Below are 27,289 nucleotides of genomic sequence, written 5' to 3' on the forward strand. Positions count from 1 at the left end.
TTAGTCTTCTGTTAATAATTACAGTACTGAAGATTACATTATATTATTGCTATATAGTTACTGCATTTTTGTTTTCCAGGATTAAAATTAACATATGTAATTGCTGAGACAAGGAAACATGGCTAGTTAGATGTTGTATTGGTCACTGGCTTAGCATTTGTGATTTACAATAAGCAACATGACAGGAAGTTCTCAAAAATCTACTTGTAAGAAATAAAGACAACAGTGGGGCATTAATAAAGAAATGGATACAGATGCCTCACTGTTTTCCACTTCTGTTTCATCCTAAATGAAGGCTGAAGACACCCAGACATAACATTTGGAACAGCAACAGCAGCAGAATTTCTGAGGCACACAGCCTTTAAGGCAGGAGACAGAAGTAAAATATCTATCAACCCAGTGGTCTGACAGGTTAGAAATAGCTTTAAATTGAACATATACCACCTACACTGCATCTATAGTTAAAAAAGTGCTCTGTGTATGGTAGCTAGATGCCTAGTCAGTACTTGAATTTGCAAGTTTAAAGCTTGCTCAAATATCTTCATATTCTATTGCACTCAATTTTGCACGTACTTTAGATATCATCTAATCAGGACTGAAATTTATCCTCTTCTGGTTTATATGCTAAACAGATGTTAAAAAAAAATCCCGATCAACACATTTTAAAAGTCCCTCCAGAAAAGGGGAAACACTTCCCTTCAGTAGGTAAAAACTAAGCATTTGCCAGCTGTTCCTCATACATTTTGTTACACTTTCTGTTAGGTGTTGTTTCTGAAATGGGGCAACCTAAGAAATCACTTTCCATCAATAAGGGCAAGCAGAAGGACAACATTCAGAATATTACTTTGACTTACATGAATGTGAAAGCACATACATAGAAACTCCAGTAATCCTGCAAGGCACATTGTACTCAAGAGCACTTAATACTGCACAATAGCTACAATCTATCTCAGAACGTCGTAACATTAACAACTGGATGCAAGAACATCAAACAGGAGCAAATGCAGACATGCAAAAGGAAAGCATTTGTTTCAAATGAGTTACTTCAGTTTTGATAACATATGTAGTAAGGGGAAAAAAGGAAAAAACAAATTTTAAAGTGCCCATATGGCTCTAATTCTTCTATCTTAAAGCTGTCCAGATAATCATGTTTTCTTATTGCTAGAGGTAACCGTGCTTTGCTCAAATTCTGATCTCTAAGAGCATTTAAAAGAAGAGATACAAGACCTATAAAACACCTAGTTAAATGGCTCTTAGCGTAGAATAAACCCCTGTAAAATACAGTCCCTCTTCTTGGATATTACAAGCAGAGGGCAACATTCAGACTACCAAGACTTAACTGAGCAGTTTTGAAAAGCTCTTGGGCAGATTTCTAACCCTACTGTATAGTTTGTCCATAAGCCTTGAAACCATCAAAAATGGAATAAGCTTTAAGTTTTAGATGATTGCTAAATAGCAAACGATTTTCAAGTATGACCAGAAGTACGTGCTTGAATACCCCAAGTACTTTGGTATATCCATAGCAGAAATGATGGTATGTTTTTTCTTTACCCCTTCTTTTGATGAAAAAGTGTTGCTCTCCAGATTTGCTGAAGTTCCAATAGCTTCCTGAGTTTCAGATACAGTACACCTGGACTCTCCTGCTACCCGTGGTGCTGCAGAACTGTGCTTAAAACAGCTTGCCGGGGAATCCAATGGCAAGAAAGATTTTCACAGGTAAGGAAGAGATTCAGAAATAGAAACCACCCCCCATGGTTAATTAGAAGAAACCCTAATTCCACAGCTAAATTCATCTTTGCAATTTGTCTTTTAAAGGAAAGGAGCTATAGTATACTGAAAACACAAACACAAATACCCCCTCCAGCCATCTTTGGGGATATTTTGACTGAAAAAAGGTTTAAAAAATACTATGCAGCAAACTGGCAGCATTGATACCCAATCAAGAAAACAACAGTAATGTGAGAGACAGAAAAAAATACCTCACCAAAAGGAGGGGGCTTAGAAAAGCATATCTTACAACATCATTATGAAATACAGGCAGAGTAAAAATGAAGGGAACAAGCTGTAAAAATAGAGTAAGTGCTCCTGCTTTTAGTTCTAAATTCCATTTGTTTAAATGACAGCAGAAGCCAAGTCATGAGCAGGTAAGCATCTCACTGCTTGATGATTTAAGAAACCAGAAAAGAAGTTTCTTGTAGGGTACAAGGTCAGTACAAGAATAGGCACAGATTCCCAAACACAGAATTAGAATGGAAAGGTCAAGCATAAGGTATTTTCAGCACAAAATTAAAAAAAAACAAGCAAATCCCACACCCACAAACACTATTCAAAACACTTCCAATTGGCATTCTGCCGTTTAACTACAATTAAGCCATAATTCAAACATATAGATTTTCAATATATTACTGTACTGAAATATGTTCTAATGGAAAAATCTAAAGGGATTTGAATCAAATCAAATACTGCAGCTAGCACTCGATTATCTAGTATTAGAAGAGCTCAACATAACCATGTTACCAACATACCACAAACGGAAATACAATATTCCAGAAAGTTATCTATGTTTTTTGGATGGGAAAGCATGAAGTTTACAAAACAACCAGTGGGAGGCACTGGCATATAAATTATGACCATCTGGGATTAAGAGGAAAACAAACTGCCTATATACATCTATGTGAATGCTACATCCTACCTAGGAAAACAATTCAAGAAGTGCATTTGTAACAGCTAGGGCTCATTTTTTACATCAGCTACACAGGACTCACAACCAAGTATTCTGAAACACTCACAAAGTCACACCAGAAAGTTTTTTCTTTTAATTGAAAAATAAGTCTCTGAAATTACAATTCAGGCCTCCATCTGGCAGTAGTTTTAAGTGACTTCCCAGCAATCCAGCGACAGCATATTTATAGGAAAAAAAGAAAAAGGGGGGGGGGGGTAGGTGGGACAATTCCTATAACCACCTTCAGTTTTAGGGACAAAACAGTGTCCATAAAGGTATTTTGCTCAGAAGGACTCAGAATATGCATTCATCACCTTATCACAAGGAAGACAAGAAACACCTCTACTTCATTAGACAAAAGAGAACTTGAGCAGCTCAGACCTTTTAGATCTTTCATGGAATAAATGGCTCTATTCAAGCCAAAGTTTTACCTTCAGCATATAAAGACTACAAAGTTGTATCTAATGTAGAAAGAAAAATATAAAGGTTATTATACCTGCACTATTACAAAAAGGATAAAGTTTTGTTAAAGATATGCTGATAGGGGAAATTTTACCTTGCAGTTCTGCAGCAGTCGAATGAGATGCTCAAAGCAGTTACTGTTAAGGAAAATTGCCTGCAGAACAGGCCTATCTGTGCAGTCTAACATGGCTGTGATGGTGTCTACAAAATCAAAACAGAACTGGCATCAGAGACAAAACACTTCCCAAATCCATCATACATTTTTCTCCATATTACATTTTGAAAAGGATTAAAAAATGGTACATAGCAAACATGGGAAAAAATAACACAACAAACTACAAGCTTTTAAATTTTTCAATCAAAAGTGATGTGCATTTTCGCACAGAGCACTAGGCCTAAAGCTAAACACTTTGATGCAAATTATCATGTAGCATACTATATCTGGAAAAGAATTCAGCTACCAAATCTCTGATTGCTCTGGGGCTTCTTTAAAATCCTTTCCATTTGCAAGTATATAAGCAGCATGCTTATTTTATTTATTTATTTTTAAAGCAGCAAACAAACTTGCTTCCTCATCAAGTGATGCCTTTGCATTCCACAGCAGCCTTACATTATCAGCATTCTTCATCACCTCAATACCTCTCCCCAGTTTTCTTCCAGTTTTGGGAAAGGAAATAGCTATTTTTGCCATTCTAAACATCAAAGTTGGGGAGGGGTGGGGAGAGGAGGAGAGGAATCCTAAATGCTTATCCAGTGACTTAGAGCCTAAGGTTAAAACCAGCATCTTTGGCCAATGTTGACAATAATGCCATTTGCAGTGAACAATCACAAAATAGCCACCAGACGCTATCTTCTTACAAACCCTTCTTACCCTGCAATTATCAAGGCACTGATGAGTGGCAGCTGTTGCCTAGAAAAGTTTTTGTTTGTTTGTTTTTTGAGAGAGAGAGAGAGAGAGACAGACAGACAGACAGACAGACTGGAAGAGGTGCTGCATTTGTAACTTCTTCCTTTGCAGTCCTTGAACCTTGACACACTGGCTAAATGGCAGCCATCTCAACCATTGCTTGTTTCTGAGTTACTATCAAGAGACATTTAAAAGGAACTGTACAGTTGGATACTCACTTAGCATTTGGACCTGTAGTGCTATGAACCTCTTCTCCCACTGCCTACATCGTCTTGCATTAGGTAAGGCTGAATGGTCCGAATTAAGCAACTTGAAATAGTTCTCCAGTATTGTACTGGTCTCCACTTGCCGCTGGTCAGAACTGCTGGTTAGAAGGATATGGACAACTTCTGTCAGGCACTTCAGAGTCAGCTCTGCCTTCCTGCTCACTTCCTCTGGGTTCCTGTCATCCCAGTTGTCACAGTCTGCTAAAACACGCATCAAGACTTCCATGGTGGCAGGAGATACTGCTTGAAGAGCATTCCTCTGAAACCCATGGGGGGCGGGGGGAGGAAGATTAAGTATATTAAAAAAATCCCAGACCCCTTCAAACCAACAGTTTTCATTGAGTCATCCAAATCATGTAAGGTACAATACTGCAACTGTCCCAGATATGCATGGTAATTGGGAAATAGCTACTAAACCTTCTACTTGAATTATATTGATTGCTACATAAGAAATGCTGCCCATCTTATTTAATTAGGCTTTCTTTTTCAAAGAGAATGCTTACAGAGAAGAAGAATTTTATAAAAATAATGTAACATTTAAGTGGATGTTATAACGTTAAACATTTAAATGACATTTCTTTTAAGGCTGCCTCAATAAACTCTGCCAAATCTAAATAAACCTTCACTTGAAATTTCTTTTTCAATCCCTCCTTCCACATAGTCAGATTCATAATACTTCAAACTTTTAAAGAGAACGTAATAATTAGCACACATTTGTCAGAGCCCTGAGTACACTTCCCCCAGCCCCTGTGCCAGGGGGTTTGGCTGCCTGGGCTCCCAGCCACCAATCTGGTGCAGTTCAGCCTTGAAGAGCTGTGAGAAGGCTCGGCAGGGGCTCCCTGCCTTCTCTCAGCAGCTGCATTTAAGCTGCGTCTCCCACCCTTGGTCCCTGCCTGAGCCACGCTGCAGCCATGCCTGTGCCTGGCCATGTACCCTCTTGATCCTGACCCACAGATTTGACAGCCTAGGCTGACCTTGGGCCTGCCTCATCACGATATGGATGTGCCTCACAACTACTGGACTCTTGGCTGACTCCGGTTACCATCACTAGACTGAATCCTGATGTCCCAACTAGACTTCCTGGCTTGATCTCAGGCTTTGTCACTATGGGCTTGCCCAGTGATTTGGGCCAGCTGACCCTGGCTTCTGTCACTGGACCTGCTCTACTCACCTTGTTCGGGTATGGTGGGGTTGCACCTCTTGTCAGTGTGGCTGACCACCTCTGCCTGTCAAGTTGTCATGTCTGGCCCCCTGCTTGCTTTCCCTTGCAGAGCAGCACCTACCCTTGCCATTCTCTGACAGCATTGTAAAAAACACTCTTATGGATCATCAGAAGCAATATCTACTTGTGGAACATTACAAGAGTCAGCCAGAGTGGATGCTGGCTTTGCTGATGAAGAACTAGCATCTTTCAGAGATCCCCTTTTCTTCACATTATTTCAAAGATGTCAGATTACTTCCAACTACGAAGACCTTGTGCCTCCCAGTGATAAAGCCTACTCCCTCACATTAAGAAGCAAGCTAGATATATTTCAAGTGTTGCTATAAAACTTGCATCTTTTCAGGTGGAAATTGTTAGCACACTCACATTTTTTATGATGTGAAAATATGACTAAGTTCACATGAATGTTTAGTTATTGTGGACAGCAGTTTTCCACTGCCATCTGACCTAGCTTTTAGCATTAGCCCCAAACTTCACAAGACAAACAACTAATCTATATTCAGCAAATCTCATTTATGCATTTCTCATAACCCATCAGCCGCAAGTCTTAAACAGCAAACAGAAAGTTGGAGGCTTTGGAAGCTGAAAAGGATTTAGAACATCCTTACCTGACCACCAGCCACAATAGCTCCAAAGAGATGTAGCAAACAACATTTAAGGCTTTCCTTGAGATGTTCACTTTCTTGAAAGCATTCTGATTGAAATAAGGAAAAAGTAGTAGGATTCTTTATTTTGGTCATGGAAATTATACAAAGTGTTTTTCCTCCAAAGAAAATGCTGAAACAATTAAAAATAAGCTCCACTACTCCTTATCACCATACAAGTTTTAAACAAAATTTCAGCTACATAATCTCTGCTTTCTTTTACATAAGTTGAATCACAACCATAATCACAATAAATTGATGCAAACACATCAGTCCCAGTGTTATGAAAAAGTAACATGACAACACTATATTTATCAGGAATTCACAGGGCCAGACCTCCATCTTACATAAAACAGCACAGTCTCATGCAAGCTGACAGAACTACAGATACAGTAATCATTGATCTGATCCATAATGTAAAATTAGCCCATTTTGTCCATAAGAAATTATTAAGAAATATAAGGACATGCTAATATGCAAGCTGGAGAGTTAATGGATATGACAGAGGTTAGAGCAGCTACAGCACAGAAAGGCTCATGCCATACCCAGTGCATGTTGTCAGAAAAACAGTGCCTGAACTTGCTCCCAAACTAAACTTTCCAGGGAAGTCTGTGCAGGTCTGTAACCTTTCTAGCACAGGCTCTTCTAAGATAATTATCCTGCATCTCTTCTCATGCCATCTCTGATGTAAATTGCTTATAAACAGCCTCAGAAACTCTTCTTTGCAATAGATATCAACACGGATATTGTTGGTATTGTTGCTATAGCCATAACTCTAGACTCAAAGTAGCTGCAACTGAAACTACAAAGTATTATTTTACTGGAATTAGCAATTGAAAAAATTCCCAATAATGTTATAAGCTAGGACTGTTATTCACTTGGGTTTTTTTAAAGTGAGATTCTAAGCAAGCAATAGAAGTTTTAAATGCTAGCTTTTTATGTTCATTAAAATAATAATATAACCTTTATGTCAATTACCAAATTAATGCTAAGCAACAAATTGAATATATAAGCCTGCTTTAACAGAAAATTGCACAGCTATTTTTAAAACTTTGTTTTCAAAGGGAAAAAAGCCTAAATGATCACAGTGTTAGTGTGCTGGTCCAAACACTCCCTTGACTTATAGATCTGAACCTTTTGGGAAACTTCAGATTAATTCAGTAGTGCAGTACCTAGCAAACAGCGAAAAAAAAAGTCCTTAGGTGGGTGGAGAGAAAAAGACTCAAATTAGTGCTGCCATGGCAGGAAAGCCTGAAGCATAAGCTCAACAGTTTTTTGTTCTGTTTCTTCGGCCAGTTGGTCAGCCAGCAGATGATTGTCTGCCAGTCAATTCACACACCCATAGCTCAGTCACAGTGTATGATAGCTAAAGGATTTAGGAGGAACCAGAAGGTAATGCAGGGGTAGCAAGCGGGGAGGAGAGCCCCTGTGGATGGCACTCCTCAGTAGCAGCCATTGGAGTGGGTTTCCAGTGCTCTGGCACGAAGGCAATGGCATTTTACTGGTCTCAGCTGTCTGTTCTTCTTGGCTACTGCTCTATTTAATTACCCAGAGAAGGGCATCACAACAAGCAGATGGAAAATTAGGTTTACTGCAGTGGAGAATGCAAGACAAACCCAGAGACACCAAATTCATGACTGTCACCATGCTAGGAGTAAAATTTTCCTTTTTATTTCTAATTCTACATCATCTCTTCACATGCTATCTGACACTAAAGCCAAGCTGAGTTAGCAGCTAGCTGTAGACAGGGCTGATTTCCCTCTCACCCCACCGCTGCAGCTGATAAACAGCTGCCTCCGTTCCCTCAGCATCAGCTGACACAAGAGTGAAGCATGTCAGGGCACTCAGCAGGGCTGGGAGCGAACCAGCTGGACATCCCACCTTCCCCTCTGCCCTTTCTCCTTAAAAGTAGTGTTTTGTTGGCTCAGATCCCTGAAGAGCTAGCCACTACATCAGCATAACTGGCAGGGGGAGCCTGCACTCTCCATGCCCTCACCATAGGGTATTGTTTTTACATATACAAAGTTTCCCCGAGTGTGGTGATACTTTCAGACAATGTTATTTGCTTATATTTCCCTTCTTGAAATTCTGATTTTTTCTCCAGTTAGCTAGGCTAACTCAACTATGACTCACATGGAGATTATTAACGTTACCCTTGCAAAAGCAATAACAGGTGCTAATTCTATCAGTCACTCAACCATCAATTCCCCTGTACAAGAACTGAGGAAACAAACTCTTCTGTTCAGGGAAGGCTTATGGCAGTTCAAGAACTGGGTAACAGGACAACTCATTCCACCCCTCCATCCCATGCAAGGGAACATTTTTAATTCCCAGTTTGGCACAGCTCTTAAACATGCAGTTAAGTCCCAGCTACAGATCTTTAGCACCATTCTCAACATGGATCCATCCATTCTGGGAGCTGAGACTAACAGAGGGGAAAGCTACCACAGCCTAATCTCATTGGTAAATACCAGTGTTTAGGTTTTTTGATAAATTCAATAAATTCTATTCTATAAAATAATTTTGCTGCAAGTTCATTGGAGAAGACATATGAGGGAAACACATAGAAGGCAGAAATTAACTATGCCTGACCAACACTTAAACATCGCCAGCGTTTAGAAACAAAACCCTTAACAGGCACACCTCTAAATTTAAATTGTGCAGAGCAAATGGTAAAATGCCCTCTCCTAGGATACTTTGTTTAATGATCTAGTATTACTTGTATGAGAATGAGTATTCTTTCATCAGCATTAGCTGAAACTCTACTAAAGAGACTACATAGGCTTGCTAATATAGTTCTTTCAGAGCAGACAAAAATTAAAAGCTTGAACAGCAAAAGATTAGGTGCCTAGCTCCCAAAGCTGAATCCTAGGAGCCTACAACTGATTATGCTTTTCTTTAGCTGATCTGTCCTATAAGGACTGAAAAAGTTCTGGTTACATACAGAAATAAACCCTTAAGCATCCTAAGAGCAAATATGTGTTTTTAAACAAGGAGAGCTCTCTTAGCTATCAGACTAAGTGCATGAAGTCACAGTGAACTTAGACTTAGGTTCTGCCAGTTTTTTCTGGTGGATTCGGGCCTAGGAAGTCTCTGCCACAGAAACAAAAGGGAATCTTCACTGATTAATGGGAAGAACACTTACTCGTTAGTAAACGTATATTATTTCACATGTTGCTGAGAGTATTTTAACTTACTCATTGTTCTACATTAAGGATACTCCAATCTTCTGGAGGATACTCCAGTTCTTCTGCACAGTATGCAGAAGAGACTAAACCATTACACAAGTCTCTGCATATCAGCGCTTTAAAAGGCTGTTATCTAAGCTAGGTTTAAGTACAGAACATGGCCACACGAGTCCTTCTTTTCCACTCAGCCAGCCTGCAATGGTAAAAGCACATGAATTCCAAAGCGGCAGTCACAATACTTTAATGACTTAATCAGAGACAAAACAGAACAGTTTCCCAAACTGTGGTCCAAGGAGCATTTGCTGGTCACATGATACTGAGTTTCCTTGTTTCTAGCTGCTAAATCATATTTAGAGACAGAAATGGAGCATTTGCTGGTCACATGGTACTGAGTTTCCTTGTTTCTAGCTGCTATATCATATTTAGAGACAGAAATGCATGCACAGTTTTCAATACAGTTGCTACAGGGAGCTTATGTGTAATTGCAATATGCACCACAATAAAAAGTTAAAAGTGGCAATTCACAGAATCAGCTCTAGTAAATCACAGTAGGCACTGAATAAGCGTCTGGAAGAAAAAAAAGCCAGGCTTTTAGAGACCAAAATACCACAAATAAGGATGGCAAGATGGTGATACTCAAAGCCAAATTTTTAAGTACAAAGAGACAAAACCAAGCAAACAAAACAACCCACTTCATTCAGCCTCAAAAAGAAAGTAAGAGGCTTTTATATTTATCAGACATTCTTTGTGGAATGGAACTTCAAATCAGTAAGTTCATTACTGCAAAGATAACCATTTTCAAACATGCCAGTGATAATACTTACGGTAAAAGAAAGGGACAAACTCAACTGTGAGGGAAGCTGGCTTATACTTCTGTCTGCTCTTTTCAACTGTGCTAAGGATACGTCTGCAATTACATTAAAAAAAGATACCCCAAAGAAATTAGATACATCTTTGTTTATGACTTATTCATAAGAAAAGACACTGCCAACATCCAGAAATTATCTTTTGTCTACAGGATGAGGGAGGGAAAAAAAAATCACTTCATCCTGAGAAAATGAATCACAGCTAATCCTGTGTTTACTGTTCCACTCCTAGAAACGCCTTAACATTTTATAATATGGCTTAGCTTAAAGAAAAGCTAACAATCTGCTATTTAGTCCTTGCTTACTATAACTAAGCCATCAGCTGGCCTGCCAAATTTCTTAACCATGCAATTTGAAACAGGCACAAAACATTATTATAGGTACCTTGGATTGGGGGGGTGGGGAGGAGGGAGGGAGGCAGGAGGGAGGCAGGAACCAACAAAACCAACTGTAAGGCAGTGATTCCACATTTATAAACATCTTTTCAAAAGATGCAACATATTTATACTATCTTCAGAAACTTCTTTTGCCCTAATTCCACCCTCCTCCCCTGCCCCATTTTTGACTTCCTTCTTCCATCGCTTTAGAAGAATGAGTCAGTTTCTGAAAGGAGAAAATAATGGAAAGAGCTTCATGTTTGTCAGATACAGCCAAACTCCTCTTGGTACACCCTCTGACTTAATTTTGTTTTCAACTCTAGACTGAATTACCAAATACATTTATTTGAATTTACAGTAGACATTAAAATCACATTCAGACAATTCCAAAGAAAACAAGTTTTCACTGGTGTGATTATATTGATCTGTTCTCCATTTCTGTACCTTCCCTGAGTGCAGGCTCAGGGATTTTGAGTACATATACACTACCTAAGATACAGTGAAATGGGCTAGCATTACCCACACTAAATCTGGAAGTAGCTTAGCAGTATGTAGGAAGACCATGAATGAGGAGTGGTGTGAACTTGTGCTCTCTTCTAGAAAGGGCGTAATTCTCATGTTGTACAAAAATAGAAGTTGTGGTCCTTACATGCCACTTACTACTTCATGCATAACAATTCAAGCTGTTAAGGGAACAAGAAGCAGTGTTGTTAATGACAGTCTCACAAAAATTGCAGCCCATGCAGTGCCATGACACGCTACAGGTCTCCAGCTACGGAGGGACCCGGCAGCCAAGGCACACCACTGCAGCTCATACGGCCTCCACTCTCTATTTGAAGAGTCCTGAAGAGTGACTTGCTGCACAAGTACAGCACACCTCTACAGGATCTAAGTCATAAGGACGGACCTGGGGTTTTACAAGACTACGTAACGTGAGATGCAGTCTCTCTGTGCGCACAGGTATTTGCACACACACATCCAATATTTGGCGTACACTAAAATGGTGCTAATAAAAACAGAGGAATCAAAGGGAGAGCAGCTCTGAATGACAGCAGCAAGGAGCAAATAGCAACTTGAGGGCTTGCACACACACACAGCAAACATGTTAACTATACTCTGCGAGACCACCTACCTTTAAATTAGCGTAATGAATTTGAGGCTAATAAGGGAGAACCATACATGAAAAAGATTGCATAGTAAATTATAAGAGGTCTTTGGAGAGCCAGTTATAGCAGATAGAGTGAATCACTAGTAGCTTCACAGAGCAGGGCCAGTTCAGCTTCTCTAGAAAGCCAATTTCCTGGCTCTTTAATCTTCCCACCTTCCAAAAAACCCCCAGAACTTAGCTTTCCACTGAATGGAACAGGATATACTGGTACCCTGATAAATTTGGTGGCAATGGAGTTCAGTTTCAAGTGTGCCTGCTTCATGATGTTAATTTTGGTAGAAATCAAATTTCATTAGCACTAAAGACTGCATATTTGGCGGGGGGGAACAGTATCAAGTCAAGTTCTCAAGGCTACCAATTTTAACACCTGAAAAAATTGCAAGAGCAGAAGAACACTCATGTAACTACCTTTCATTGTAGTTTGACATGGGGCAATAATCATTCTGTCAGAAACTTTACATATTATTTGTTACATATATTTTGTTACCACAGAAACAGAATTTATGATCCTGTACTCATGGACACATACCCTGCAATTCGCTGCCTCCAGTTCCGATATGGATCGTAGAGACTTTCACAAAAAGCCAATGCATGTCTTACAAATTCTTCTATTGGGGTCTGATCTGCCACTTCTTTCTCTTTTGTTTTGCTTTTTAACTGAAGAGGAAAAAAAAAGTTAGGGTCAGAAGATTTTGAAAAGATGAAAGCTAATCTTGATGATCTCAACAACAGTTTTGAGCCCTGAAATACTCCCCTACACCTCCCGCTGCACTTTTTTTTAAAAAGAGGATCATATAAGCAGGGATAGGCAGTAGCAGACAGGGAAAATAACAGATGAGAATTGTTAACTTCACATACCTGTTGAATGTATAATGTGGTCATGGTGATAACATGGTTAATGTATGAACACATCCCGATCTCTTCCACATTGGCCAAATTTCTACAAAGGCAACAAAAACCACAGAAATGTACACAGCCTACTATTTGTGGCTAGTTCAAATAATGTTTGTTTTAGCATTCAGTTTAAAATGATACAAGAGTGTATCAGCAGTTCAAAATACTCCCCAAAAGACTGCATGTATTCAAGTGTTTATTTCTGTCACAGTAAAATACTACAAGTTTTCATCTAACAGGAAGACAAGTACAGCCAAAGCCCCAGTCTCTCTGCTGTAGGCCAATTTTAACTGGAATTTGGGGTTTCAGAGAGCCTGGGAATCTGTTTAACCTCTGAACAGAGAGCTCAGCAATGGCATCTGATAACAAAGGCAGCGACTTTCATTTCTCCCACTTCCCTAGAGCATCACAAGGAGACTGATATCATAGCTCCATACAGCTTCTAAAACGTTAGCAAGTATGTTACTTATAAGCAGTTTAGTATTTTAAATTCTCCCAAGAAACAGAAGACTCTAAAACTATTTTAGAACCTTAAATCAACAGTAACAAAGAAATAGCATGCACATATAATTCTCAGTCTTGAGGACAAGCCACAAGAATCAGATACTTAATGATGAAGTAAGGAGAATTTTTTTAACAATTAAATAAGGCTGACAGCAGTTGGTAATTCAGCAACAGAGCTACCACCAACTAGACAGTTTATATTTAATATCTAGGATAATTAAACATGGCCCTATAGCCTTTTGTGCTGTTTCAGGGATAAGGAGAACCAAAGGGTTCAGAAAAAGTTTCTTCAAATACTCCTTAGGAAAAGAGATTCCGTATTACACTTTATCCCCTTCCTCCGTTAATGTAGTTTGCAATAAAAGAGTGAAGAAATTGGGTGGAATAGACCTCCAAAACAGTTTATTTACCTCTTTAAACAGAATCACAGAATAAAGCATAAGTTTCAGAAGGAAGTCAGTTGCATTAATACTATCATAAGTCAGTTTCCAAATGATTTCCTAAGCTGTTTATAGAATTATAAGCATGCTAAGAATGTGAAACAGTTCTTCCTGGTCATTTCTCTTGAGAGTTATTTCATCTCCACCTCTTACTGGAGTCTGCCTTTTTCTTTGAAAAGTATTTGTTATACCTGGTACACCATGTCTTGAATTCTCATGAATGCATCTTAAGGACCCTCTAGTTCATCTCTCATAGCAAACATTATTGCCAAGATGACTGCATTTCTCCCCCTTATCTCTTTCTTCCCGTTTATTCTGAGGACTGCAACAGGTAGCATTTCTTTGTTTCTACTGGAACATGTCAAATCACACTGTACATGTCATAAGAACCTACATTGATGGATTGCATCAAGGTTTCTTAAACAAAACAGCCTTGTTGAGGTAGCAGCCAGAACAAATACCTGCAAAGGATGATGAAAAATTTCACAAGTAAAAGTGACAGAGCTTGCTGCTGCTCTTCTAGTCCATCTGACATCTTCTGGACACACTGCAGCAGCTGGAGCCTCAAGACCTGAAGAATGTTATCAGGAAGCAGCGATATTCCTGGAGGAATGTCATCCACCCTAAACAGAAAACCATATACACAAGATGTTCATAATGTTGCAAATGCTGTATTATCAAAATATTTCAGTGTGCTTGGGTAGTGTCCCAATAACCTGTGTAAGAAAGGTTACTGAATTGTGGGAACTGATGGCTCAAACACTTTCTAACAAGGTACAAGGAAATGTCTGGTGGTAAGATGCCTGCTCCATCTTCTTTTTGCCAATGAAATGCATTGAAAAAAACCTTTAAAAACACATTAAATGGATTCCTAAACACCTTCATGAAGTAATTGCCACAGAGAAATTGCATGCTCTTGAGCAGGCGAACAGATGGCCTGGAAAATCCCTAAGTAAGAAAAGGGATGCCCCCAAAGGAATGAAGTGTATGGAAACTGAATACAAGAGCAACAATTTCAATTTCCTACTGAAGATTAAAAGTATCCAAATAAAAAAAAAATGCCAATTATTAAATATTAATTATTGAAATCCAGTTGGCAAACATCCACAATGAACTTCATGTCTTTCTTACAGGAGCTACAAGAAGGCGGTAGTTCACAGTAAGTTTAAATCAGGCATGATCTGAAAAAAATCGGGGTCTGAATGTGGGGCAGGGGACTCCCAGCAACCCATCCGACTCTTAGCACATTAGTTTTGCATGAAGAGCTGACCTATCCTTATTAGTTTCTGGATATCATTAACCCAGCAAACAGTTTTGTTCTGCTATCTAATTATGTTTAGAAGACAAAAATACCATTGGGATTAAATACAACAACTCTAGCATGTCCAGACTTCACCTTGGAGAACATTAGGTACTCTTGCATGTTGTCTGCTAAACAAAGATTTGTAGAAAAATACCAGAGAACCAGGAAAAAAAAATCACCAATAAAAACAGTAGCTAAGCCAGTGCTCTGAGAACAGCCATACAGAAACCCATTTCAGCAACACTCTAGAAATACCTAGGTGCGTTACAATAGTTTTCAGGATGGAGACCACTATAGAAACTCCTTTTGGCAAGAGTTCATGGGCAGCTTTCTGTCAACAAGCTGTATGCCCACTGTTTCACATGGTAAAATAAGTCTGCCTTTGGCATCAGCTGCTTACCCTCACACATTCCCTGTCAACTCTACACAGGAAAAGCCTCAGGACACAGTTTACAACAGGCTAAAATATAGCCAAAGGCAGGGAGAAAAATTATAACAAACCAAAAAACACAGACAACTCCCAAGTTCTCTAACGTAACACTTGCATACATAAATCTGTGTAAAAATGAGCATCAAAAAGCTTGGAGAAATGCAACTACTGAGAATTAACACTGTGACATCAGCTATTTGAGGGAAAGAGGGAACAACATATCATTTAGCTTTCTAACACTGAAAAGGGAAATTTGAGATACAGTTTAGTAAAACTAGGCAGGCACAAATGACAGCAAGCTCCCATGTCCCAGAAAACACGTGTCAGCCACGCGTATACCAAGGACTTAATACTGTTCATTCTCTTGCTTCTTCACAAAACTAGGTAATATACTATTCAGATCTTGCTGAAGCATGATTTCCTGAATGTTGACCAAAATTTTGTAGGACCTAGGAGTCTGAACTGAGAGAGAAATTAACCACAAAACTGAGAGCAACTACTATTTTCAACCACAACTGCCAAGAAAGAAAGTGGCATTTCTGCGATAACAGCTCCATCCCTCAAGATGCCAGCAGACCCACACGCTCAGGGGCTATAAGCACTGCTCACAATAATCTGAGAATTCACCATCGCTGTATGAGGAAGGCTGTCATTTTTTTAAACAGCTGAAATCACATATCCAGAAGTAACTTTCCTAAAATGGCCAATGAGTCCTTTCAGTAACACTGTGAAATGCTGTGTACGAAAGCAAACAGCACGCCCTTCATGCCTCACGGCCCAAAGAATGTGGGCTCTGCAGTAGCTACAAGTCTGTACTGTTGTACCAGCTCTTAGAAATCCCTGCATTGTGCAAGAATGACACAAGAAACACCAATCTTCTGGGATTGCTAAAGCTGAATATACTATAAAGATTAAATAATCAAACTTCTTTTCACCCAACAGAGCAATTTCTTACTTCATCACCACAAAAATCAACAAGTTAGATTTGTGGATGCATACTACCAGCTATTGCCTGACAAGACTAGCTATGTAAAGTAACTATTCCAAAAGGGGAGAAAAAGAAAAAAACACACCACACAATCATGTGTTAGCCAAGGTTCTTATCTGATTGTTGGTACCCTACTTCTAAAGTCTGAGAGAGTCCTTGACGCATTTAGGTTCTTTTATTTATGTCCCCGCGTTGCTTTAAAGTGGGTATGCAGTTTCATTCTGCCGTCCCAGGTTTTTGAAAGGAAGTTACATTACTCTCTAAATTGTATTCATCCTATTACAGCTTAAACCCACGCACTAGGACTCATTCCCTCCCCTCCAAAGCGCTAACCACTTAGAAACAAAGGCTGTAGAAAACCAGACTTCACTTTTCAGCATCGAGTTTCCAGTAAACGTGTAATCAGCATGATTATCATGATTCCTTCATCATTTTTATGTGGGTTTGAAGTCCATATATAAACAAAGTATGGTGTCTATGGTACTTTGGATGAGCTTCACTTAGCTTCACTCCTTTGCTTGACTGCATGCAAACTGAAACCAGAAAAGAACATGATGACACTCTGGAGTCCTCTGTTGTTTCCAGAAGTATTAGACTAAGTGATAATTTCTCCCCTTCAATGAAGAGGGGGGAAAAAAAAAAAAAAACCTCCCACCAGCTGGTGAAGGTTTTATCCTTCCCACTGTAAATACCAAAAGTATGTAATAAATGGCTTAGAAAAAGAACAGAGGAGTGCATTAATCCTTTGTGCTCAATGCACACAGCTGTCAGCATAGCTATTATATTGTAGAGTATCCTCACCTTCTGCAGTAAAATCGCTGTAAACACCATTAGTGAACCACTTAATTTAAAGCTACCTAAAATAATATACAAACGTAAAAAAAAGGCGTGGGGGCGCTAGAGAAGATGCAAAAGATGGAGGTACAGCTGAAGACCTGCTCTACTTCTACATTCAAATCATACCACTGCAAATACTCATCCTCCAAATTTAGCTATTTCCAAATTCTGTGTTATGTAGCATCTGCCAAATTTTGAAAGTAGATTTCAGGAAATTATGTTTTAAGTTATAGAAACAATATCCTTATTAATTAGATTAACAAATGACACTACCAATAAAGAGTCCTTCCTTCAGGAAAAAACCCTAATAATTTCATTAAGTTTAAATGCGTGGGTTTTTTTGTTTTTTGAATGTAAGAGACCAAACTCCATGGAAGAATAGGAAGATGATGACAAATTCCTGTCTTCTGAAAGGTTAGTTTTTTCCAGACATCTGTACAAGCTTCCTTCTCCCAGCAGTTTCTCACCACTTACTGGCTTTTGCCCTTCAATGCAAGAGGTCTTTCAGGTGTGCAGTAGAGCTGTAAAGCACACCAAGATCTGTATAAGGAAAAAAATTATGCACTAGTCCCCTCAGTTCCTCATTTGAGCTAGCATCATCTATCACTTCCAAGATCAAGTGACAGAAATAGCTTTTTAATAAGAGAAAGGAACTCCAGTAAAAACATTAAAGGTTAGGTATGAAGCCACAACGTGGTGGGGGTTAAAAGGAAAATACTGCACACGTAAGCACAGTGTGTGCTTAGATACAGGCTCTTGTCAGTCCCCCTTCTACTAACTGACGCTCTTGACTAATTTCAGGCAAGTGTGACAGAGCGAGGCAGCAGCACAAAATATCTTTTAGGACTGTGAATAGAGGTTGTGTGGCAGCACAGAGCCATCCAAGAGTACTTCAACAAGACAAAGGTCACCATGTAAACCCATTTCTCCCTAGACACTCCAAGACCACAGGAAACCAGGCTTTCGTGGTGCCACACAGACCTGCTTGTTCTCTGCAAGCTCAGTAAGCTCAGCTCCACATTGTAAATGCCTGCAATAAGAACTAACACAAAAACCCAAAAAGGTACCATTTTTCACATGCCTCATTATATCCCAAATGCAAATAAACACAGAAACAGCAGTTCTTTGATATCTGCTCTCAAGTAATGTGATATTTAAATCCAGCCGATGAAGCACAGAAATTATCTGTCTTTATCCTTATGTTGTTTTGGTAATTTTTCTCTACATCTGTTAGAAAAATGAGTCTAAATCCACATGGGTCTATTCGTCCAGACTAAACCACTAATCCTGTCATTAACCTCAGAAAAATACAGGATTTTTACGCTCACAAAACCATCATTTAGCACGATGAAGATACTGCTATTGTTCTGCCCAGCTAAGCTTCATTTTAATTTTTTAAAATCATTTGCAATGTTGCTGTTAAACAAAACAAAAACCAAAAAACACCTTAAACAAAAGCACCAAGATACTCTCCTCTTCCACTGTTCCCATTTTGATATTAAACCGTATGTTAAGGGATAACTTTTTTCCTGAACTAGCCACAGTATGATGCATTATGGCATCTCACTGCAAAGACGACAGATCTTTAGGAGAGGGGAGCACAGAATTAACTTGTAGCTTTTGCATATTAGCAATTTCACTATATTTTGCATTAATACAGGCATTAAAAAGAATTTATTACAAATAGCAAAGAGGTTCCGTTTTTAATCCACTGAGATCCAGTTTCAGCATTCTTCGTTTCCTTGTAACAGTAGAGGCTATCACTTGCACCTCAAGCAGGATCTGATCCAAAGCCCATTAGAGAATTTCCATTGATTTCAACAGGGTTTGGACTGGAGCCATGGTGTAGGGAGAGCCATTCCCTGTATTCACTCACCAGTAGTGATAGCAGCTATAATACTGATGCCAGTTCTCATGATTTCTGAGTTCTATAACATTTGTTTTTTCTTAAAAGCTTTAGTTCATGCAAGCATCTCAGCTATCATCTAAAAGCCAGAAGAAACATCCAGTGTTTAGGTTTCTATTTCTCACAATTGCAAAGCTAGTCTTGAAAACATGATCCTTAAAACACAGAAAGCAAGTTCAAAATACTAAGTATGGGACTTTGAAAACGGATTTTCACATCTATCTCATGATTATTTCAGCACTTAAAATTAGCAACACTGCTAAAGTTAGTAATATTCTTGCCCCTTGACTGAAGTCTTCACAGATGCAAAGAAAGAGTTCACTTAAACCTATCATTTGTGCATATTTTAACTTTACAAGAGGTATTCAGTCAAACCATCCAAATCAGTTATACAGCAGTCATCTTATCCGTAATCTTAAAGCAATTTCTGAATTACAAAACTCTGTCTACATCTTTCCTCTATCCATTCACTTCTGTTATAGAGACAAGTGCTAATACTCACTAATACTATTTTATATACTTATTTCAACAACACATAAGGGATGATTATATTCCTATCAGCAAGAACAGGTGAATACTGATACCATATCCTGATATAACGCAAATACCAGTATTTGCCTAGTTTCATCATTCCCAGCCCAACCTGACCTTCAAAAGAACAGGAAGTACCACTCAACAATAAAAAGCTATCTTTTGTTTAAAAGCAGTATTGAGGTCGAACAAGACCAGGATCTCAGCCAGGTCCGTTTGAGGTATCGAACAAAGATGAACAGGTCTGTAATTCTACATACCTAGTTGGCAGCTTCTCAAAGTCCACATCCAGAAACTGTTCATAACTAGAAACAAAACTGTCCAACCAGAGCTTCAGGTAATCTGGATCTTTCTGTAAAAATAAACAAACATAAAACACATTATGAAATACAGTACCTGAGATCATCAGCCAACAACTCCGTAGTATTAAGTTGAAAAGAAATCTTTTAAGTGCTTCAACCGGGGGAAAAGAGTAGACAGACTAATTTTTAGGACTAAAATGTAAAAAGCTATGTCCTTTGAAATTCTCAGCCATGTTGTGCTGATGTGACATTTCGGCATTGAGTAGATGATACTCATTAGTTCATGTGTCTCTACTTACTGGTACCAATGCCAGAAGTGATTTATAAACAATCTTTAGTTACTCTCCAGAGTTTATCAGTTTTCTAACACACAGTAGCTTAAACGAGTTACTAGTATATTGTATTCTTGATAGTATGCATGTTAGTATACGACATTCCTTATGGCTTATAAAATTAAATAAAAACCCCAATGACAATCCTAATCACAAAATAATTTGCTTTTCTGCTTCATTCATTGATTCATGATAGCTAGAGATAACATATTCCAGAAAGAAGGCAGCTAGCAGCAGATTAGAGCCAGATGAAGTATTCCAAGAGGCTACACAAAGCCCAGGTTGTGCCCTGGATATCTATAAAGCAAAGAAATTTTAAATTTAGGCTTCCTAGTTGTTCTTAAGAGAGCAAAAAAATTTTGCTCATGATCTGCAGTTTGTCAGGGGTGGGTGCTGTGCCAGCAGGGAGAAGGGACACTAGACACTCTAGGATCATGAAACAGGCAAGTCTTGCAAAAACAACAGGTAAATTGTTTGCCAGAAGTGTTTGGCTGATTAGATGCATGTGACTTACAGTTAAGATAACATTAGGAAAAACACTTCTAGCTTCTACTGATCTATCTGCTGTAATAACAAGGCTTCTCTCATGCCACACTGTTATAACTGTATCACATTCAGAGTCACCCCCTTGCAAACCCAAGACATGGAAGTCATTTCTGGGTTTAGTAGCCCAAAAGTATGTCCAAACTTTTCATTTGCAAATGTATTTCTCTTTACCGTTTACCCCAGACCACTCTGAGAAAAACAGCAAGATATCCTTAGGAGGCCACATGGCATTACAAACCCACATGGGAAAACAGTCTGCTCCTGGGGAGCTGGGGAAAGATGCAGGGGAGCTTTTAACTTGTGTCTCTCTCCTTGCAGAGAGAGAATTCCACTCTGTGCACTTTGCAACTGAATCACTACAGACAGAGCAGCATGCAAGTACCGAACCTGCGATGATCAAGGAAAACAAATTCAGTTTCAGTGAAAGCATGTAAAACTCTGCTTCACTGCAGTATCTTAGTAGCATGGTGGTGTCATTCACTGTCTTTTGATGGGTGATGAAATGTCGTTATTAATGCAACCTAAAGCAGCAGCTGCTGATGTTTTGATGCGTAATGAAACTGAACAACATAACCCCTAATACTTTCCTCTGTTACTCTTGCTATTCCCCATCTGAAGGCTCAAAGCAAGTGCCCTACAGATAGGAGGAAGGAGGACACTTACAGAAACACATGAAAAATCTGTCAGAATATGTATGATTTGATGTCACTTCACTTTAAGGTCAAGCTGCTTAATTTTCAAAAGCAAACTGCCAGATCAAAGCTAACATCTTCCTCCACAAGGACCATGTAAAGAAACCCAGTCACACCCATTAATATGCATCCATGCACTCACACATTCTATACATAGTTTATAAAATAACTTTAAAATATTTAAAGTATTATAAATTTAAGTCATTTAAAATCTTTTGCAGAATTTATAAAATTCTTCAAGTTTTGAACCTTCTGTTCAGCCTTTTCCTTTCCCATATGGCCTTCCTTTTTTCTTCCCTTGTTCTATGTTGCTATAGATGCTTGTAAATAAGATATTATTTCCTCGCAGTGTTAAGACCAAGAAGCAATCTGTGAATAACTCACACACTATTCTGAGGAAACACTGGTGATAAAGAACAAATCAAACAAGAATGACATGCATAGTCTTCTCGGTTCAAGGTAGCTAAATAAAAATGAGCCTCCAAGACAAGAAAACCCTACAAACAAAAAAAGAAGCCATGGAAATCCATAATCTGAAGAACTCCAAAACCATTCTCCAATCATCTTTTCATTACAAGTACAGGAAGTGTAAAATATGGGAATCTCTTTCTCATTCAAGACCTTACCCTCCCTTCCAAAGCAGGACCTCTAACTAAAACAAGAAGGATCAGAGACACATTGATGAAATAAGCTCCACTATCACTATTATAAATGAAATATCTTCAGATAAGGTGACAACAGGTACCAAATAAAACTGCAGCTCAACACAGATTTTATTTGCTTCCTTCTCCTTTACTGTACTTTTGTCATCTTGTCCATTTTCCCCATTTCCCATTCTTCTTCTTCCACTTCACTCCTAATTTCTCCCTGCTTCATAACCTAATCTTCCTCTCCCTGCCTCTGCTTTTATTCCTCTTTCAAAGTTTTTCTTTTTGAAGTCATCACCTCCTTTCTTCTTCTCTTCCAAAATTTGTCAAAGTAGTATTATATCCTAGAAGTGTAATGTTGCCTTGTCCTTGTGTTTGATACATACTAAACTATCAAACAGTTACCTTAAATACACACATATTAACTGTACTCAAGACAGAATTGCAACATACAGAATGAAGGAAGCCATTGAGATAAAGAATAAACTCAAGGCTTCCAACCTTAAGTTACAGAGGGCGACTGATTATCTCAGCCATGTGGGTCTAGAATACACATTTCTCAGGTTCAGAGATCAAACACCTGGAAAACCAAACCAAAGGATGGGCAAGAACCGAGACTTGCCAACGTCCAAAAAAAGTGGCCTAGAAGTAGCAGAAGATACCCCATTCAGATGCTGTTGGCTTTATGTCAAAAACTATTTACAGACTTACTGTTCAGCCTGCAGAATTATTAGATTTCAAAAATATCTAGATATTAAAAGCTTTAACTTTTTTATAATTCATAGCAAGTTATTTTAGCCACATGCAAACCATTTCACAGGACATGATTTCAACAAATACAACATAGCTCAGGCTGCAAAGGACAGAGCAATAGCTTCTGCAGTAAAGTTACTAATAGAAAGTCATATGCATACGTCTAAGCCTTTGCTTAGTTAACAGGTATGATAATGCTCATGCAAGCACAAGAACCGAATCTATTTGACTTTTTCTGTTGAAAGAACAGCTTTTACTTGAAACATGCAAGTTCTCTCTGAAATATAATGTGAATTACTAAAATGACTATTAGTATTTTAAAATAAAAAAATGGTGTTTTGACACAGCTGAGGCTCATCTCCAGTTATTGACAGTAACCTTCTGTAAGAAAACTTTCTTGACCATGTTCCATTAGGAAACCATGCAAATATCATTATCTGACTTAAAATTGCTTTGGCAAAAGGTTATGGATGAGAGAAGGGGAAGGGGAGTAGAGAAGACAGAAAATTAGGTTAAATGCCTGCTTGCTCCTTTTTAATGATAGTTATAGTCTAAATCTGCTTCAAGCTTAAGGTTAAATTAAACCTCCTCTTTATCCTTTACCTCTAATGCCTTTGCAAGGCTAACAGTGCGGACTAGCAGTAAGAGACCATTGCCAGACAAAATACGCAAGAAACAAAGTATTATCTAAATGAAAGATGTTATAAGAGGCCAAAAGCTTTTGCTTACTTGTAGTGCACATACCAGTCTATTCATTTAGCCACTAAAACTCCTCTAAGTGAGGGAAACACAGCAGGTAGTCCTTGCTTTCTAAACACACAAACACAATTCTGGGAAAAAACAAGAACTACAGTATCGTTTGATCATTACCTTTAGTGCACTGTTTAATCCAACTGTCTTCCACCTTAACCCCCTGCCAGTCCACTGATTATACATTACCCAAAGTTATTAAAATAATCACCTTTGATATCAAAATACCAGGTAACACTACTGAGATATGCCAGCAGAAAACAGTTTACGTAATAGTTGACTCATTCTGAATCAAATCTAGAGATTTCCATCCATGCAATAGCATTAACGCAACACCTCTTCAAAAAAAAAAAAAAAAAAAAAAAAAATCAAGGCAGAACAGCAATCACTTAGCAACTGAATCTATATAAGAAATGCTAAAATAAATCTCTTAAGAACCATCAAAGGAAGCCATCTTTTCAGAAATTAACATAAATGAAAACCTATAAACTAGGAGTACATCATTCCAGGAAAAAGTGACCCAATATTAAACATAGTTTTGCAGAAATGCAGACATAGAAGCTAGTCCAAGGATGTTGAAATGGAAGTTAAAAAACAGCTTTCGAACTTTGAATCTGGCCCAGGTTTCCCCTCTTCTGTATTAGCAGTAAAACTATAATCAGCCTAGATACCATAACATGCACCAGTCACCTGTTGAAAGCTGCAAGATACTTAAACTTTACTGAAGAAGTTTTAAGAAAGCCAATTTACAGTGGTAAGTGTCAGCCATGGCATAATAGGCACAAAAATGTGCATTCCTAAAACACAGCTGAATACACACCTTTCTGAGAACCAGCATACTTGCTTCGAAGGCATCCTAATATTTTCCCAAAATGAAAGTGTGATGATGACTTCAGAGAAAAAAAATCATGTCTTTCTGCATTGATTTAATATTTTAATTTCATAACAAAAGCAGACACTAAGGAGTATGAACTGCTTCCCCTGCACTTTGTAAACTGCCAGTATCCTATCTGCACCTTCTTTCTCTTGAACTGAACTTTGAGGTCAGCTGCCACCCTTTAAACTGAAGTTTAAATACCACAGGATTTAGAATTGATTTCTGTTCTTTCCCCACCCCCTCCTTCCCCATCCCCTCTCTTTGCTCATGAAAGAGGTTGTAAGCCAAATAGGAATGTTTGTCTGTTTTTCTTGGGAAATGAATTTCCCAAGCCAATCCACAGTGCAACCTGACAAACACCTGTGTTGCCACATGGCAGGAGGATGCATGCCATGGTATGGGAATACCTCAGATCCATGTTGCCCCTGAGGGCAACAAATCACCGAACTGCAACCCCAGCTCCAACCAATTCACTATAATTTGTTAGCTAATCCTTTCCTTCTGCATCCCTGCTAAGGAAGCGGTAAAATGTATTTAGCTAGACCATAATGAAGTGTCTTAAGTACTCATAAGCAGTATTACCAGTAAAAGCAGTGAAACCCCTGGAATGTATTCTCTTACTTGCCTCTTCTATAATTACCATTTTGTCAGGTCACTCTGCAGACAGAGCTGGAGGCTGTGTGTTGGACAACAGCACCAAACTGTTTTTAGCAGTGCTGTGTTGAAAATGTACCATGCTACTAAAGCACACTTACACTGCAATATCAGTTTTGAGAAGACACCACAAGGACAAACTGTGATGAACTCATCTTAGTTTGGTATTCTTTCCGAGCCCACACACACTCCACAGTCATGCCCTGTAAGATCAGCAAGAAGAGCAGGTCGCAATTTGATTTATATAATATCAGCAAAAGCAGAAAAAAGGCTGCATGTGGGAACAAAACATCTTCCACCAGTTACAGCTTTTCAATCACTAGAAAAAGATATAAATACACAATCCTGAGCATTTCATTTATCTACCTGAAACTTGTCTAGCTTTTTGCAAGAAAATTTAGATATCTTATTTGAATAACAACCCATCTATAGAAACTGCATTTCTTGAGACTTCTGGAAGACAGTTACTCCAAGGCTCAAAATTCTCAAAAACTAAAACCCAAGTTCAGTAAGTTATCCATTTCTCTTCAGAGGGATATGCTGAAGCAACTCAAGTTCTAGCAAGACAGTCTTAAGGATGTGTCATTGTAAGGATGTGTGTGAAGTTAAAAGAAAAAAGTGCAAATCCCTTTAGTTGATAATTACGAAGCAAGCCACAAATATGTAGGGACTAAGCTGAGGCTTCTGAGCTCAGTGATTATAATAAAGGCCTGTGAAACTGCTAATAGCAGGAGCCATTCACCTACAGTAAGGAAAGTATTTTAAGCCTATTAAACCAAGTGTAGCTCACAGCACCTGAAAGTGAAAACACTTCCTTGTTCCTTCTCTCCCTTAAATACTTCTGTTTTTCTTTACAAGAAAACCTTTAGGCCTCCTTTCTTATAAGCTTCTCTCAGCTCTTTACACTTTAAAAAAAAAGGCTGCCAGACCGGTAATGGGTACCTACAAAACAAAATCCCCCCAAAGTGTCTTTTTCCTTTACCTATGTGGTTAGTGCAACAGTAGAAAAAAAAAAAGTTGCTAAAGAAAAACAGATGACCTTCACACTGGTCTACATTATGTAAAGCAATACTGTGGTTAAATACTGCCAAGAAAGTTTCCCATAAAAAGTCTAACATATTAACAATTGTAAAATACATAAGCCTTCGCTGCAACTGTAAAACAAGCTCCCAATAGTGAAACCTTGCCAACACTAAAACAAAGCCTGTAGTAGACAGAAGGACAAGTCTATGCCCTTCTGACAGATACAGCATTCTCTAAAGTTACAAAATGAAAAGAAATTGCAACTAAAACGTACCCTAACTTGGACAGGCTCTTATCTTTGATATATTAAGTTGTCTACAAATTACAGTAACTTTCTATACTCTTTATGAAGACTGATGAAATGAATGAAAAGAGATTCTAGATGAGATATTTTTCTTTAGTTACTAGTTAGTTTGTCTAGGGAAGAAGGTCAACAGGACAAAAAGTTTTTTTTTTTTTAAGTCAGTAATAATATTTAAAAAAATTATGAGTCTTGTAGTTTTGAACTCTTATAGCTTAATCCAAGTTAAATTAAAACATTTTGGACAAACCTGGTTTTTAAGCCCTCCCCTTTAGTTCTTTAGACTTGTGCTTGTGAAACATAGGCACATTTACCTACGATTTCAGATTGACACTATTTGCATATTTATATATTTGTTGCTTTTAGATTTAACAGTAGCTTCCACTTCTGCAGAAGTTTCATGAAATTTTCAAGTTCAAATAAATTGTTTTCCTAAGGCTTCAATCAAACAGGACTAGAAGGGCAAAGCTCAGTACAATTTTTATAGCCTCATTCAGGAAGTATTAGTTGCTAAAAACAAAAGCTGGATCCACCCGAGGCTATTTTCAGTATTACATTCCATGCTTTAAAGGCAAAAATTCTCTGCAGGGCAGTTCAGAGTGCCTGCCTGACTTGTCTGACAAGACAGTTGTTTGAAGCTGTTAAATTTAACATGCAGTCATAAAACAGCCAGCCCCATTTGACTACTACATGTAGCAGTCAGTCAATCTTCAAAGTAGATTTCAGCTTACCAGCACTTCCATAATATCTCACTGGT

At 38.4% G+C, this 27,289-nt stretch overlaps 1 protein-coding gene across 3 annotated transcripts in view; it reads right to left on the reverse strand.

Moving 5' to 3' along the window:
• NBEAL1 (neurobeachin like 1) overlaps window positions 1–27,289 on the reverse strand; it is a 94,463-nt gene that overhangs the window by 54,277 nt on the left and 12,897 nt on the right. For all 3 annotated transcript variants that reach the window (XR_010390049.1, XM_064515267.1, XM_026115098.2), the window contains exons 3-10: window positions 19,916–20,007; window positions 14,122–14,283; window positions 12,681–12,762; window positions 12,352–12,479; window positions 10,236–10,318; window positions 6,188–6,273; window positions 4,310–4,616; window positions 3,279–3,385 (exon numbers count right to left, since the gene is read on the reverse strand). Coding sequence is in view for 2 of the 3 variants with exons in the window: in XM_064515267.1 (XP_064371337.1) it covers window positions 3,279–3,385; window positions 4,310–4,616; window positions 6,188–6,273; window positions 10,236–10,318; window positions 12,352–12,479; window positions 12,681–12,762; window positions 14,122–14,283; window positions 19,916–20,007 (1,047 nt within the window). In the remaining variant the exon portion in view is untranslated. The remainder of the gene's footprint in view (window positions 1–3,278; window positions 3,386–4,309; window positions 4,617–6,187; window positions 6,274–10,235; window positions 10,319–12,351; window positions 12,480–12,680; window positions 12,763–14,121; window positions 14,284–19,915; window positions 20,008–27,289) is intronic.

This window comes from Dromaius novaehollandiae, chromosome 7, assembly GCF_036370855.1.
Source record: "Dromaius novaehollandiae isolate bDroNov1 chromosome 7, bDroNov1.hap1, whole genome shotgun sequence".
Lineage (NCBI taxonomy): Eukaryota > Metazoa > Chordata > Aves > Casuariiformes > Dromaiidae > Dromaius > Dromaius novaehollandiae.